At 40.9% G+C, this 16052-nt stretch overlaps 1 protein-coding gene across 6 annotated transcripts; it reads left to right on the forward strand.

Moving 5' to 3' along the window:
- Positions 1-237: 237 nt before the first annotated feature.
- rgs17 (regulator of G protein signaling 17) lies at positions 238-15988 on the forward strand. 6 transcript variants are annotated; one of them, XM_055029249.1, is made up of 8 exons: positions 238-391; positions 1972-2055; positions 2149-2299; positions 3408-3775; positions 7290-7420; positions 14083-14157; positions 14255-14486; positions 14567-15988. In XM_055029249.1, exons 4-8 carry the CDS (start codon positions 3773-3775, stop codon positions 14753-14755), a joined length of 630 nt encoding a protein of 209 aa, XP_054885224.1. In that variant the 5' UTR covers positions 238-391; positions 1972-2055; positions 2149-2299; positions 3408-3772; the 3' UTR covers positions 14756-15988. The 6 variants fall into 6 exon arrangements, with proteins under 6 accessions (XP_054885224.1, XP_054885226.1, XP_054885223.1 ...); XM_055029248.1 differs by lacking the exon at positions 238-391 and having other exon boundaries at positions 1760-2055; XM_055029250.1 differs by lacking the exon at positions 238-391 and having other exon boundaries at positions 1760-2055; positions 2261-2299.
- The last annotated feature ends 64 nt before the right edge of the window (positions 15989-16052 follow it).

Genomic DNA, 16052 nt, shown 5'->3' on the forward strand with positions numbered 1-16052 from the left:
CTGCACAAACGAAAATTTTAACGGCACAAACCTGCACTAACGGAGCACTAACCAATCAGACTATCTGCTGGATTTTATGACGTAGGTGGGGTGTCAGCTTCACGTAGGTGTAATACCTCTGTGTGTGTTGTAGACAGTGTGCGTGTGTGTGTGTGCGTGTGCGCGCATCCTCTGACCGACTGCAGCCAGAGAGCAGCAGCGCGCCTGCGCAGTGCATCCAGGGAAGCTCTGCTGAGATCGGTGCTGAAGCGGGGCGGATGGCTGGACAAACAGCGGCGATGGACACGGCTACACCGCGGGATTCCCGTTCGCCGCGTCTTTAAATAGGCGTCGCGACACCGCGTTTTCACCCCCCCATCACTGTACGGCAGTGACATCCCAGCGTGAAGGGGTAAGATTCCGACTTGCTAACCGGAGTTAGCCGCCGCCAGCCTGTCAAAGATAGCGGCTCTCGGGCTAAAAGCTAGCCAGCGAGAAAGTGGGTGGTGTTTGATTTCTGGAGAGACTCCGTGCGGCAGTCGGCGCCGAGCAGCTCCTCTGTTCGGCTGCTCTGTGACTCGACAGTGTCGGCTGGGAAGACTCCCACTGTTTCGGTGTCGGTCCGACGCGCGGCGACGGTTGGGGCAGCCAAAAACGACCCAGACCGAGCAGGACCAGCGGGCTAGCCAGCGCTGCTAGCGCGCTGGGTCCGCTGCGCGTGCCTGCTTCACATCTGAAGACATGCACGGGCCTTTTTTTTTTGTTTAAAAAGGCTGTTCCCGGCCGTGACAGTTCACCGAGTGTGTCGGAAATAAACCATCCTGCCAATTTTCTGCATGGGAAGACGATTCGACATTATTTCTCTCTCCTCTCTGTATATCTTATGGAACAGAGAGATCCTGCTGCACAGTTGAAGGAACACCCACACTGCAGTTTCCCATGGGTGTGTTGAGTCAGAGCAACGCAGGTTGAGTTGCAACTGCATCCTGGGACACTTCCTTGTAAATCCCATTAACTTTGTAGCCGCCACTGAAACACGGCAAACACTGCGAGCTCTCTTATCATCGCGTTTCAGACTGTCAGGGGGCAGATATTTAACTTGAGGATGTTGACATGTAGCAGTAAAACATCATAGAACCTGCGATTACCCAGCAGGCCAGGTGATGTTTGGTCTCATAGCAACAATTATGTTTGGCATTGCTAAAAGCCTGATGTGGCCTTCTGGCTTATTTTTCAGTTTCGTGAGGATTGCTGCTGTTATTTTCTGCTGTACTTTGTCAAGGCGACCAATGACTAAACTTGTATAAAATATTGATAATTACACTTTTCAAATGCTTCTTTTGCAGATTGGTGTCCCTTTCTGCTATGCTTTGCTTTATGGTGTAACAAGTGCATATTGATCATAGATTAGCTGGATTATTAGTCAAGCTATCTGCTCAAGAAATTCCTGTTGCGGGTAGCTGGCCTCTTGTGTCTTAAATGAACTTTCCTTACTAAGAATGATGGTGGCATGTCTGAAGCTGACAGAATTAGCCAGTGACCTGGAGGTGTGCAGCATCAGGTGGGGGAGGGCCAGAACTGAGTTTTATTTGCTGTACAACTAGAAAAACCTTTGTCACTGTAGCACTTTTTTTTTAAGTCTTGAAATTGGGAATGATTTGACATTCAAATTTTAACTTAAATTTAAAACCTTAGCATTAGTCTCCTAGCAACACTGATTTAACTTTCCCGTTTTTTTGTTTTTTTTTTTTTTTTTGTTTTTTTTTGTTGCAGATGCATGTTGAGGAAGTCATTCTGGGGATGATTAATTCCTGGAAATTGGCTCTGGAAAAATCTCTCAAGTGCGATGCTAAAAGAAAACCTTATCTTTGCACACGGCTATGCAAAATCCCTTTTCAAAAGCTCTCAAAATACAGGAGAACCCTTTGTTTTCAACCCAGATTTTTTTTTTTTAACTGCCACCAGCAGATATAAAAGCTTCTCTCTTTGCAGGGCTTGGTTTTCTCTGTGGAACAGCACTGACCCGGCATGTTGTATTATTGTAGAGCAGAGGAGATGAGGAAAGATGCATATAAGGTTGGTTTCCATAAGTCACACAAATAAAGCTACAGATAGTGTTTGATAGATTATTAAGAGGATATGTGAACTATTCCTTCTTGTATTTTTTAGTCCTAACAGAACATTAGTAGTTCTGAACAAGCCTCTGGTGTTGGATCAGCACATGAACCTTGTAAAGTTGCTGGTGTTGGTTGATTCAGTTTTTGGAAAACCTTTCTTAAAGGGACAGCTCAGCGTTCTCTAAGCGCGGTGCTGTGGTGAGGTAAGAAGCAGATACTGTCTTACTCACAGTCGACTGTGATCTGGTCTCTCTCACGTTAAATAAAAATAAAAAGTCTGTACACGGTTTTGTAAAACAACTGATTAGTTTTTTCTGCAATCAGAAAGCGAGTATGGTGCCACGTCATTGCTCTATATTTCTCTCATCCAGTAAAAATTTGATCTTTGTGGAGGATCGCAGTGCTTTTGATTGATTATGTGTAGCAGTGTTTTAAATAATTACTGTTTCAAACTGGGTCGGATCCACAGCTGGTCAGCTGGCTGAAATACGTCCTCCAAACGATCTCTGCCAATTCCTGTTTAAAAAAAGAGTCAAACACTGTGAACTGTGGTCTCTTTAAAACTTTTACTTTCTCTCCCCAACTTTTAACCTGGTTCACAAGAGCACTTTGATTTTAAGTATTGTTCAGATACCCACTTTCAGTGAACACAGAATAACATTACGTAATACGTAATGCATGGCAAAAAAGAGTCAGACCCTCACTTTTAGATGATGATGGTTAAAGATCGGAGGTGTTGCAGAGGACAGACTGCAGCTAACAGCATTCAACGGTAAAACACTGCTAGTCCGCCCTCAGCACCACCCCAATTTCAACTAAATAACAGCGCAAGCGCACTTCCTGTGGCTTTCTGCTGCGAAATGCTAAATGTGGAACTTTATTTCCTTCTCTTGATTGCTGAAGACTTGAGTATTTGTATCTTGTGAACACACAGTATTAAGGCATGGCCACAAGATAATTGTTTCCCCACATGCTAATAACTTGTGACCATGAAGTATTTAGCTTTTTGCAATCTGACCAGAGGCTCATCTTGTTTTCTCTTTGTAAATTGATACATTGGTCTGTAAATCATTACAGCACCTAAATCAACAAGATTGGAACTGCATAACATAACAGATCATAAATGCATAAATAAATGAAGCTTATTAACCGTGTAAAAATACAAAAGCAAAAAAACACAAGATGAATTTAGATTTCTTTGTTCATCAAATTTGTTCGAGAAAAATCGACTCAGCTCCACTAAATCTCGATCCTGCATCTTATTAGTTTAAAACAAGTCGAATTAACCCTCCTCCACCCGCTGTTTTTCAGATGCCGCACATTCGCTGCTCTCTCCAGTCTAGGAAGGATCGGTTTTGTTGAGGTCCGAGGAGGCCGAGGCAGTGGGAAGCAAGCGAGAAGGGTCGTCACACCTCACCTCGTCTCTCACGTTCCCCTCCTGTGCTTGTCGGTCCGGGATGGTGACACCAGTAACCTCTCTTCCTCCCCGTGGTGACAAGTACCTCCGCGCCTCGTCCCACCGCTCCCGCGAGGCCAACGACCAGCACGCTTGCCGAGCGGACACCGAGACACTCCACCAGTCAGTCACTTTGTCAACCAGCTTGCTATCACCCAGCAACCTATTACCTCACGCCATGACTGCTTTGTCTGACCTGTGTTTAGGAACTCATTAATTCATGGTAAGTGTTTCTTTTTGTCATGACTGCCGCTCCGCGCAGGCAAAGTTCGGTATTGTGCTTTTCTTTCAGATCAGAATAATTGCACTTCGGCAACTCTTTTGCATGTTTCCTTTGAACTTGCCTGTTTTTGCGTGCACATTAAAGATCTTTAATGACACACATGCAAATGTCATGTTTTGCATGTTTTTGTACTTCCGTTTGGGTTTTTACTGATTCTAAAAACAGCCCAAATGTTTTAAAAAAAAGAAAAACGCACACAGAGGCATTTTCTGGTGTTTAAGGCGGAAACCTTTGTTCTGGTGAAAAGACACGAAGGTCAGAGGGAACATAGAAAAAGATCAGAACTGAAAGTCCAACCCCAGACTGAGAGCTAATAGAGATGCTGTAGGGTGACAAACTTTCCTCAGACCAACCTTAGAGTTGGTCATAAGACCAACTCCAAAATTAATAGCTAATTTTAGCTATTAGCAGGTGGGGTGTCCTAACTTTTTCCTCAGTTATAACAGATATTTCTGTTTATATCTTTTGAGAATGAACTGAACTGTATTTTTTGTGATAACTAGTAATTAAAAGATTTTGCTTTCCAGATTTAAAAGACAGTAGACACACCAACGTTAACAAATCTTTATAAAGATCTGAATAATACATGTGATCAATTATTTGTGTCACATTTATGTTTCTAACTTCAGGCTGAGTCTCAAAGTTAACACCAGCAAGTGAAGAATAAACAACTTCCTCCACATGTTTTTTATGTTTACAAATTACATTTTCAACACTTTCAGCTAGGATTAGTTTGCATGGCCTAGAAACAAAGAAAAGACGTGATGGGCAAGAAGAGACATAATTCCCCCATATTTATAATAATATATAAAAATAACAATCCTGGCAGTTTTGGGGGCTTTTTAACATCATTGATTATAATTTATTGTGACAACAATAAAATCAGAATCAAAATGTTTCACAATAAATAATAAACGACCCCTACCTTGGAGTTAATAGTCGTAAGCTACTGAAAAAAGTTCAAGTTGTGTGAATACTTGTGTTGGTCACTTCAGATGTGTTGCCACCAATATTTCCTAATAGGTGTTTTTATTGCCATGCATTAGAAAATGTTGAAAGTATTTTGATTTGTACTAAAAGCAGTTAATGTGGTAAGTCAAACTACCGTAAATGAAAAAACATTAACAAGCTCTAAAGCAGCAAACTTTTCACTCAAATTCAGCTGATTTCACCAAACAAGAATAAAACCAGTCTATGCACTTATTGGCAAACAAAAAAAAAAAGCAGGTAGGGAAATTAAAATTTCCATTACATTTTAAGCTAATCTAAAATCTTGTTTTGGAATAGATCTGAATTCTGCGGAAAACCAAACAAAAATACATGCTGCAGCCTTGGTGGCTCCCTTTTTGGTCATTCATCTTAGCATGTTTGTATTTTCCAACCAATATTTGCATATCCTGTCAATGCCGCCTCTGCTTCAGGTTTGCAACAAAGCCGAACCTTCGCGGTCATTTGCATCCAGTCGCCTGTTTTCCACTGTGCTGCCTGGTTGCTGAATAACTGATGGTAGCTCCGCTGGTCTGACGAGTGCTTTTGCATATCAGGCAGGCTGCGCCAGGCTTACCTCCCGTTGTAGGATCAGTGTGGGAAATCACATGTGTTTATGTTCAGTAGAGGGAATGATAACAAGAGGAGAAGCCTTTTTTATGGATACACACCATTATTGCTATTTGGATTTTTAAGGACTATAGGGGAAATATGACTTTGCAGGTAAGAGGGTTTTTTAAATCTGTACCATAGTTGCTTTATTTTTTTTGTATGTGTTTAGAGATAATCCTAGTTATCTATATTGGATTTTCAGCAGTTTTCACAAATCTGAGCTGCATTTCTATCCAGAGATGACAATTGTCAATTTGACACAATTATATTTTTAAAGTTCAAGGGCAGCATCACCAAAAACGTAAAATTCAGCTCCTCATTGAGTGATCGGCACAGAGCAGATGCTTTTAAAAGAACAAAGGAAAATCCTCCTGCTGTGGTGGCTTGTGTTGGTTAAAAATGTATGCAAAAGAGATCCTAGCTTTTTTTAAAATGTTCAAAATTACATTAGATTTTCTGTACAGATTGAAAAGTGTTTTTCAAATCGCTTTTACAAACTCCTTTCATTTTCTACCTGAGTGTAGAAAATGGAATAAAAAAAATATTACCAATGTATCAAACTCTTACTCTGAAAGTATTCAGGAAGTTGTCTCTGTTCAGCTGTTGGACTGATGCCTTTAAGACGTTGAAAAGTTGTCAAACTGCGTCCAGCGAAGCGCCACGCGTTACTTGCGCATGCTGTCGATTACAAACAAAACAAGTACAATGGTGGTGTTGCAAAAAAAAGCTGAAAATGCTGAAACAAGTTAAACAGGCGAATCAAATCATTCAATTAGAATTACCTCACTTAGCAGCAGCCAACCACAGCCTAATTATCCCAACAAAGTTATAGAAAAGCTGCAATAAGTATTGGAGCAGCGGTTTTCTAAACGTTGCTTGATGTGGGCCAAAAAAAAAAAATCATGTGCTTACATTAAGTGGTGAAGTTCCCACTTTCCTGTGGGACGCAATGCTCTTGTGAGAGGGGGAGGAGTGAGTAAATTCAAGGCATTTTAATACCTTTACCATGGGTGCCAATAAGTGTGGAGTGTGTTGCGTGAGTGTTATCATGATGATGGGGAGGAGAAGGTTGGGTATTAGTAGGTCTAACAAGGCAAATTCACAGAAGTACAATGTTATTTTTAGTTCAAGGCCATGAGGAGGACTGGATCACAGGTCATGCAGTGGGCGTGTTGCACACTAACAGAAATAAAGTGAGAATTTAAAAAGAGTTTGTCAGTTTTTCTGTGATGTTGAACCACAAAGCCCGGCGCTTACTTTACATGCTGTTCTTGTGTGTTTTGTACTGGGAAGAAGAGCTCATACTATAGGAAGCAAAACAGTAGCGGAGAAAATCAGAAGTTAGGCAAGTGCAGTAAAAACGACGGTGCAATGCTGTGAAAGCACTTTTACATGCATCTTTATCTCCAGACACTCTGTGATGGATGTCGCATCTTCTGATGGAGAGTGAAAGCCGGAGACGAACTGGTTAACGCAAATGTGCGCTGACTTGTGTGTTTGTTGCACCCACATACCCGTCCATGTGTGTAATATGCAGATCCTGTTCCTCCGTCTCTGTCTGCGGCCATTAAAATGCACATTTAGTGTGTCAGAGCTGAGTGAAACACTTGGGCTGATGCCAGGAAGCCCTCGTACCAAACAAGGAAGGGAATCCTCTCAGTTTTCCTCCTCCTTCCTCGGTGCGTCGTCTTTCTCCTCAACGTGCATCCACATACTCCAGTTTTTTTGTTTTTTGTGTTTGTTTTCGGCGAGGAGAAAGCGGAGCATGATTGTTGATTTGTTTCTGCTCTCTCTGTTCACCCTGCGATTGACTTGAGTTGTGTTTCGACTGTGTTTGCTCCATGAACGCATGAAGCCCCACAGCGTGAGTGGAGTGGAGATGAGAAAAAGGCAGGCGGCTCACATCGAGGCCCCACCCCAGGCCCCTGGACAGCCTCGACCAAATACCTGCTGCCTCTGCTGGTGCGGCTGCTGCAAGTGTCTGTGGTAAGCAAGCCATACGTTTGACCGCTACCGCCCAAAAAATCGGTCAAGCTTCTCCACCGCTCCTGGTCAAAAATAAAAAAAAATCAGAGCCAGGTGGAGGGTCTTACTGCTGTCCATCACTCTTGGGTATGGGCTGCAAAATGTGCTAACAGCAAAGAAACAACTTAATGCTGTTTATCCTCTTTCATTGCTGGCCGTGCTTACTTGCCTGATCAGTCGTGGCCGGCTCTACTTATGGGGAAAAGCTGTAGTTAAGCAGAGAGAAAGGGCGAGGTTGTGATTGGCACAAATACTAGCATGAGTGACAGCGCTAAGGCCTTCCTCCTAAATCCGATTGGTTGTTTTTTTTTGTTTGTTGGGTTTTTTTTTGTGTGTGTTTTTTTTTTACAAAGGTTACGTACTGTAACTTATGGGAAGGAAGCAGTACAACAAGGCAGTTTTAGAAATGGTAGGAGTTTCAGTTTAAATCTACAAAGCTTGTCCACATTTCATCACATTGTATTTAATAGGGATTTTCTAAATAGTGGAAAGTGTGGCAGGGAGGGGTTTAAAGTAGGAGATGGGAGTTAAAGCTCCTTCTCACAAGAGACTCAAACTTTCCCAGCACACATTGATTAGATTCTCTCACAATGGAGCACTACCTTAGGATACTATATGTATTATTATTATTATTATTATTATTATTATATATTATTATATTTATTATTCTAAATAAATGATCATTAATATATTTCTACTTTGAATAATAGTATATATTTTTCATTGTTATCTTGTTTCTCTATAATTGTATTATTGTGTGTGTGTGTGTGTGTGTGTGTGTGTGTGTGTGTGTGTGTGTGTGTGTGTGTGTGTGTGTGTGTGTGTGTGTGTGTGTGTGTGTGTGTGTGTGTACCATAATTAAGTGTTTTTAACTGTAGGTCATGTCAAAAATACTTTTATTCATTCTGAGCTCTGTTGTTTTGGGAAATGGTATATTTGAGGAGGCTAGGGATTAAAACGGATTTTAATAGTTAAATATTAAGTTTAGATTGACAACTGTAAATTAATTTAAGTAGGGTTTTCATCATTCGATCAGGTTTAAAATTTTGAATCATACTTGACTTAAAAGTAAAATTAAATGTAACTTACAGACTTTTGCTGTTGCTGCTGTTGTAAAATGTGACCAGAAATTTTCCCTGCTTGGAGAAGAGCTACAAAGAAATAGTATTGGTTTAATAATTTCACACGTTAGCATAAATATAGAACAAAGAATGATCCCAAAGAAATGGTGCTGCCGCTCCATATTCGATGGGTTGTAAACAAGCCACTCGAACACATTTGTTCTGTACGGTGCAGAAATGTAAACGACGGACAGAACATAATGTCTTCCAGCTTTTTCTGTGTAATTGAGAGCTTGACACCAACAGCGTCAGCAGCCCTCATTGCTGACAGCCGTGAAGGAGATAAATGAGTCCATTTCTATGCCTTCCTGTAAACTGGTTATGAATCTATTGGTTTTTCACTTTTCTTGTGTTTTAACTATTAAACAAACTAGTAAACAAATGTTCATCTCTTTTTAAAAGAATAGTAGCTTCTCTCTTATCCGTCAGATGAGCAGCAATAGCAGCTTTTGGTGACATTATTATTAATAATAGATTGTTTTGAATACAATGCAGGAGATGAAATTAACAGATGAAGGAAGAATGATTTTAAGAATTAAAAAAAACCCCTGATGCAATCAAATTGTTTTTATTCAATAAAACCTTTTTGCAACATCCCAGAATTTTCTGCCGTTTTTCTGTGGTTCACTACCACAGAAAATTGCGCACAGTTTTCAACTGATGGCAGAGAATCGCAGAACTGAACTGAGAGGCTGCCTGTCGTGACTTAACCTTTTTTTATTTTTAGAGTGCTCTGCATGTTCTACCTGTGCACTTTGCATTCAAATGAAACATGTAAAAATGAGATGCAGGGAAGTTTGCAACATTTCCAGGAAGTCACAACACAGCCGCCGCCACCACCCTTGGCTGAATTTCTGCACTGTGAAACATTTCTTTAAAAATAAACACAAACAAACAAAAACTGGACATCTCATGGTAGCACATGGTGGTGGCAGTGTTATGTTGTGGGGGGATCCCACAGAGGTTGATAAGAAGATAAATGGAGCTAAATGCAGGGCAGAAGACCTGTTCACCCTCCGACAAGGGCAACAGTTTAATGGTTTAGATGAAAGTATGTTTCCGTGGTAGAACTGTGACTCCTGACTGTGAGAACCATATTTTGACAAAATAAGCAACATTTTCAGTTCAAAAACCCTTTTTATGAATAAATGGACAAAAGAGCTCAACAACGGAGATAATTACTGTTTTTAATCTTGTCACTTAAGCATCATATTGGTTCAAAGTGCTTTTACATCCAATGTACACACAATAGTCTTTCTCGTCAGATGGTGTTTTGAAGCAAAAATGAACCAAGAGAAGGGACTTTGTCGTCCATTGCTGTTGTTTGCAGATGTCGGCTCTATGTCAGATTCACGACTTACCAGAAACGAGCAATTAAAACAGTCCCAACCGGAACAATCAACCCGTTAATTGAGTTAAAAACGTTTTAAAATTGCATTAAAATCTGTGTAGTCAATTAATTTAAATCAATGCATAAAGACCCTACCGTAGTCATTGTGTAGATGAACAAAAATAAAATGCATGGGTAACTTGTTTTAGGACCAAATATTTAATATTCTGTTCATATTCTTGTGAAGTAAAAAGAGCTTCCACTTATTTTGAAAATCTTACAAACCAGCATTTCCTAAAAGGTCTATCGAATACTGTACACACCTTCGGTAGTTTGGTTACTTTTTTTTTGTTCAGCTGCTCGTTTTACATTTACAGATAGATGCACTTACAATTAATCCCTAATTTTCTGTGCCTTTTCAAAAATCCAAATCGGAACAAGCTTGACCACAAGCCACAAAGTTGCACAACCTCGACGACAGTGCGCTGCCCCTGAGCAAGGCACCAGAAACTCTTGAGCTGATCCGAAGCTCCTCCAGCTGCCTGACTGTGGCTCGTCTCCTGCCAGGAGAGCGGAGTGAATGAAACATTGTTTTCAGGCGGTGAATGGTGAATGCTCTGCTTCTTTCACGCCACTTCATCTGAAGTGGTCGCAGCTTGCGGACTGTGAGTCCACTGTGTGTTTCCCAGCCGAGCGCCGAAGTCGGGTCTCCCAAAACTCAGCCTAGAAAAACAAATTCCACAGTAACACATATGTTTTATTTGCTGTTTTGGCCCGACAGCACTAATTTGCTTGCTCGCCTGACACGGCAAATTCTGCAGAGTTAAATCAACACTACGCCGCGCCTATTTGGTCCTTGTCAGAATTGGGGTTAATTTAACTCTTTCAGATTATTTCAACAAGAAATGAAGTAATTTTATCACTAATAGTTGAAATAACTCTTAAAGAGTTAAATTAATGCCAATTCTGAAAAGGACCAAATAGACTGGGCATAGTGTTGATTTAACTCTGCAGAATTTGTTGCGTGAGTTTGGCAAAGCCTGCATGTAAATCGCCGAACGCGCTGGGTGCCGACACTTTTTGCTCAGGCGAGTGGTTGAGACGAGTCACAGGAATTCCACGGCTGAGTTTTGGAGGGTAACTGCTAAGGAGGATTTTAAAGGGTCACACAGAGAGAGCATCCTCACACAGTCTTGCACAAGGACCTTATCTGGTCAGGGTGTCTTCTATTTCCATCCCCAATCACATGCAAAACAGCTGTGAAGAACAGCCTGTGTATTTAGCCGTATTGTGAGGGCGCCGGGGGGCTGCGGCTGGCTTAGACCATCGCTGCTGCACAATGGGGACTTTGACAAGAGACAGCAAGAGGAAGGAAAAATCCTCCATGGAGGGACCAAAAATAGACTTCTCAGTGTGTTACACTGTGGTTTCTCAAGTGTGACTGAGCTACGATAGACAGAGAGGCTGCCGCGTTGTTTGCAGCATTTACATAAAGACGATCACTGAAACTCGATTGTTTTCATCCGCTAGTAATTAACTGCAGCCAGAACAGGAGAACCAATCTAGCAGCTGGACTCCGCTGTAGATTGTTATGGTTGTTCAAAGAGAGAAATCATTCGGAATTACATGTTAAACGTTTTGTTTTTTAGATTTTGAGAATAAATTCGGACTTCTTGGGGCAAATATGAAGGTCATGGAGTTTATTCTAAGAGTAAGGCTGAAATAAATGAGGACAAATCAAAAAGAAATGCAGTGGCCATTTGTAAATCCTAACTATTAATTTAGTTTTTATCCTTAGGCAGTTAGTTGAAATATAATCATGTTAGTTTGGACCAAAATCTGTAATAAATTTTTAAATTTGGAATTGTTGTGATTTCTTTAGTAATTTTTAGAAACTCCCGTTAATTTAAGAGATTAAGAACACACCAACATGTTTGTTTTTTTTGTTTGCCAAAGGTCCACTGTGACGATGGAAAGTTTTTAAAAATAAGTTTCTGATCACTTTTTGAACTTGTAAGGTCAGATTAAGCCAACTTTAGTTGACATCCAAGTTACACATTTATTATTCTTTTGGAATGATGTTTTGGGAGCTTAGAAGGCCATGATGATAGTGATAATTAGGTTGTCATACAACTAATCAATCAAATTAAAAATGTTCAAAATATGTACATTTTGTGGAAATTTATACAAACTATACACATAAAAATAATTTTAAAATCTGCTTCAACTTAATAGTATTTTTTTAAAATAACATATTGTTCTCACACACTAGGTGCTCACAGAAACAGAAAATTATGACCTTAATTCAAATAACAAAATGTGCCACAATAGAATAAACATATTCCTCATTTGGCTACCTTGACCTGCAAAGATAAGCAAATCAAAGACTCACTTGGTTTTTCTTTATTATTTACATTTCCTTAAAAGAAAATTCCATATTGAAAATATTTGTTTTATCCTTCTTATAATTACTGACCAGCTAGCATACTCATGATTTATCGTTGGCGATGGTTTCCAGTCATTTGAGGTTGGAAGGCCTCCGTTCCATTACCCTAATCTCCACAGATTCCCTTTCAGGTTCAAGCCAGACCTTCTCCAAGACGAACGGAGAGTTTGGTGCACTGCTGACCATCGTTCTCGAAGGATGGTCAGCACAAAGCTGCAGTGTTTTAACGTCCACACAGCCTAAGATGTGGTACTGCTCTCAGACATGTGCCTTTAAAAAAATAAATAAATAAAATTAGCTTAATTTGTTAGGCGTCTGATATGTAGACTAACCGCTCCATCCTTTACCTGGATTCTTGCTGGTGAAAGAAGACGTCGCACGGCGTTAGAACTGAGACACTCTGCTGGCCTTGAGTCACATTTACTGAGAGTTGAACAAGATCTTGACTAAATGTAAGGGCAGTGTGTTTTAGTGTTTGGAGATTGTGCAATACAGCCTCCTGCAGTCATCTTCCCTGAAAGTTTTAAATGATAAATGACACAATTTCAACATTTAAGTTAATGTGATCTAGTGGGTTCCAGATTAAGATCATTTAAAAAGCCCAAAATCTTAAGAATTAAGGATTACGATCTGTTGATAGGTGACTAACCAATGTTAGCTGCTGCATTTTTGTGTCCGTGTCAGGATTGTTGAGCCGTCTTTAATCTGCCGGTTGTGAATTTAAAACTGTCATCTCTTTCATCTACACTGCACAGTCGCGCAGTGCAAATGTGCTTAAATGTAAGCCTGCATGACGGAAATAATCTACAGCTGAGCGGCAATGCGTGAAGGAAACTATGTCCTGCACTGAAATCTTTATATGCTATCAAATTGTGTTTTCTGTGTTTCCTGCACAGACTAAAGTTTAAACCTGTTCTGGAAGGAGAGACACGGTAAAATGTTGCTACACCTCAAAGTAATTAGCAACCCAAAGAGACCGTGCTTTTCGTCGGTCTAACTCGTCGATTTGAATAAAGCAGATGGAGCGCAGCTGCCTTTTCTGACTGCGAGCTTCCTCCGAGAAATGCAGAAAAATGTCTGAAATTCAATCTGATAGTAAATATCTGATCAGCAAATCCATTCTGATAAATCTTTGAGATTCTTCAAATAAGCGCATATAATTTGTTTCACCCATATCTAACAGATGTTTATTAGTTTTACTGCACTTGGGTGTTCATTGACATTTTCAGTCAATGAAAGAACGTTATTTTTCTTTAGCCTCATAGCATAATTGCCCAAGTCATATTTTCAGAAAACAAGAAAAAAACATTAGTAAAATATGGGAAAAAATTATGAATTTTGGACCATGACAATTGTTGTGATAGGCTGAGGCCATAAACAATTGGCCAGAGTGACGTAGCAGCCAAAATGTGACATATATTATCACTATAGCTTTCAACCATATAGTCATAAGAGCAGAGACAAGAAAAAGATTTTGCAATTGTTTGATGCCCGGCTAAAGCTTATTTCTCTCGCTGTGCTGTGACTTTGTGACATTATTGAAATTCAGAAAACTGTCTTCCGCTGACAAGTTAAGTGAATTTTAACTGAACCCTTTTTATTTGTCCTGCTGGAAATAAGCTATGGTGCGAGTCTAAATCAAGTTAAAACAACTTAATTCATCCCAAAAACAGATAATTCAATTATTTAGCTGCATGCGATGATTTCTACTTTGTGTATTCAACAGGAATGAAGACAGAATTGAGAGGAGAGAACGGGAGACCTGCACCAAGATGGACAGTATTGAAGCTGCTGAAGAACAGTGAGTGCAGTCCAGTTCTGTCGTCTGACGATTTTATTTGTTATTTTTTGTTTGGTTTTTTTCCATAACCTGCGGCTGCTTGTCCCTCCCTCCACAGACGTCCCAGTTTAGAAGAGTTGCTGTCGTGGGCACGGAGCTTTGAGATGATGCTGCGCTCGCTGGAGGGCCGAGAGATCTTCCGAGACTTCCTGCGCTCCGAGTATAGCGAGGACAACCTGCTCTTCTGGTTGGCCTGCGAAGAGCTGAAAAAGGAGACCAACCCTTCGGTGGTGGATGAGAAGGCCAGGATTATTTACGAAGATTACGTCTCCATATTGTCGCCCAAAGAGGTGGGCCGCTGTGTGTCTCGGTGAAGAGCACCGGAGATTGCCGGTGTACATGAATAACCCATGTCGTCTCCTTACTCCAGGTGAGTCTGGACTCTCGGGTCAGAGAAGGAATAAACCAGAGCCTGACGGAGCCTAGCAACATGATGTACGAGGAGGCCCAGCTCCAGATCTACACCCTGATGCACCGGGACTCCTTCCCCCGTTTCCTCAACTCCTCCGTTTACAGAGACCTCCTGGACAGCAGGAGGCGCACCTGCCTCGACACCTAAACCTCGCCACCGTTCGTCATTGCCAACGAGACTACTACTTAAAAACTTCAAATACTACTACGGTGCCAGAAGTCAGGTTTGGAAGAAAATAAGCAAAGTCTCTCGCTCTGTTCTGACGGGAAAAACAAAACAAAAACAATCTCAAATAACATCCAAGATAGCTGGTCAAGGTATTATTATTTTTATTTGTTTGTGTTTTTTTATTTATATTTTTTAATCAATTTCTATCCAGTTGTTCACTGGAGCTAGGTCGGCCTTTGCTGACTTGTTAATTGGTCGCTTTGAGACCATTATTGCTGGCCAGTGATTGTTTTGCTAGCAATTTGTGCTGTTTCGTTTGATCCGAGCGGCCGACTCCACCCTCGTCGGCGGCCGGTTTGAACGGCCGACCCGATGCGTTGGTTGAGCGTGGACAAGGACTCCTCAGGTGGCGAGGACACAGAGAAGGAGAGAGACGTAAAGGACAAACCCACTGTTCCCGTACTGTAATAATCGAACCTCATTCTTTCTTTATGCTCACTTTACTACTCCATCCTTACTTGTTGGTTGTTGTCCCATCTCCCCTTGTTTTTTTTTTTTTTTTTTTTTTTTTGTTTTATACGTCCTCACTGTCCAAACGTGACACCCAGTGGTTGGTTGGAGTGGGAGAATATTTGCCTTTTTAACCAGTTGAAGCATCGGCTCTCTCTGCATGCAGCTCTCTCTCTCTCTTTTTCTATCACTCTCTCTGTGTCTTTATTGTAGCTTGATAATATAAGCCGCGGACTGCAACCTTTTCCAAGAGGTACTAAGGCTGGCTCTTACTGACTGTATACGCTCAGCGAACGGGGGGCAGTACGTCAGTTTTACCAATACTGCAGTTTTTATGGAGATGTAAAAGCTGCTTTCTCCAGCCCTTCTTCTTGTCCATCTATCTGTTTGTCCGAGCGTTTTTCTTCATTTAACCGGGAGAAGTAAGGGCTAGAATTGTGGTTGGGCAGCTACTTATAACATTATATAACTCACAAACTTCTCTCTGCTGAGAAAAAAAAAAAATCACAATGCCTTTACGCGTAAAGGAAGGCAGCAGAAGCGATGCCGCAGATTTGCTGTGAAGCAACCACAGTTTGTCCAACAATCCCTACCTCCCATATTTTTTTTTTTTTTTTAATCCCTCCCTCTTTCTCCCCCTGCTCACAGAACCCCCTACAGCTTGAGAAGCACAGGTGCCAAGTTTGGGCCAAAAACGCAAATGACAAAAAAAAAAAAAAAGAGACCCTTACATTGTCCAGATAAGCAGAGAATCATGGGTAGGAAA

The sequence above is a fragment of the Poeciliopsis prolifica genome, unplaced genomic scaffold, assembly GCF_027474105.1.
Source record: "Poeciliopsis prolifica strain line A6 unplaced genomic scaffold, Auburn_PproV2 SCAFFOLD005, whole genome shotgun sequence".
Taxonomy (NCBI): domain Eukaryota; kingdom Metazoa; phylum Chordata; class Actinopteri; order Cyprinodontiformes; family Poeciliidae; genus Poeciliopsis; species Poeciliopsis prolifica.

What these genes read in the sequence shown, in the direction of transcription:
- rgs17 (XM_055029247.1), top strand. An exon ending in GGCTGCTGCAAGTGTCTGTG is followed by an intron (nt 7,421 to 14,082) that starts GTAAGCAAGCCA and finishes TGTATTCAACAG; the next exon opens with GAATGAAGACAGAATTGAGA. An exon ending in ATTGAAGCTGCTGAAGAACA is followed by an intron (nt 14,158 to 14,254) that starts GTGAGTGCAGTC and finishes CTCCCTCCACAG; the next exon opens with ACGTCCCAGTTTAGAAGAGT.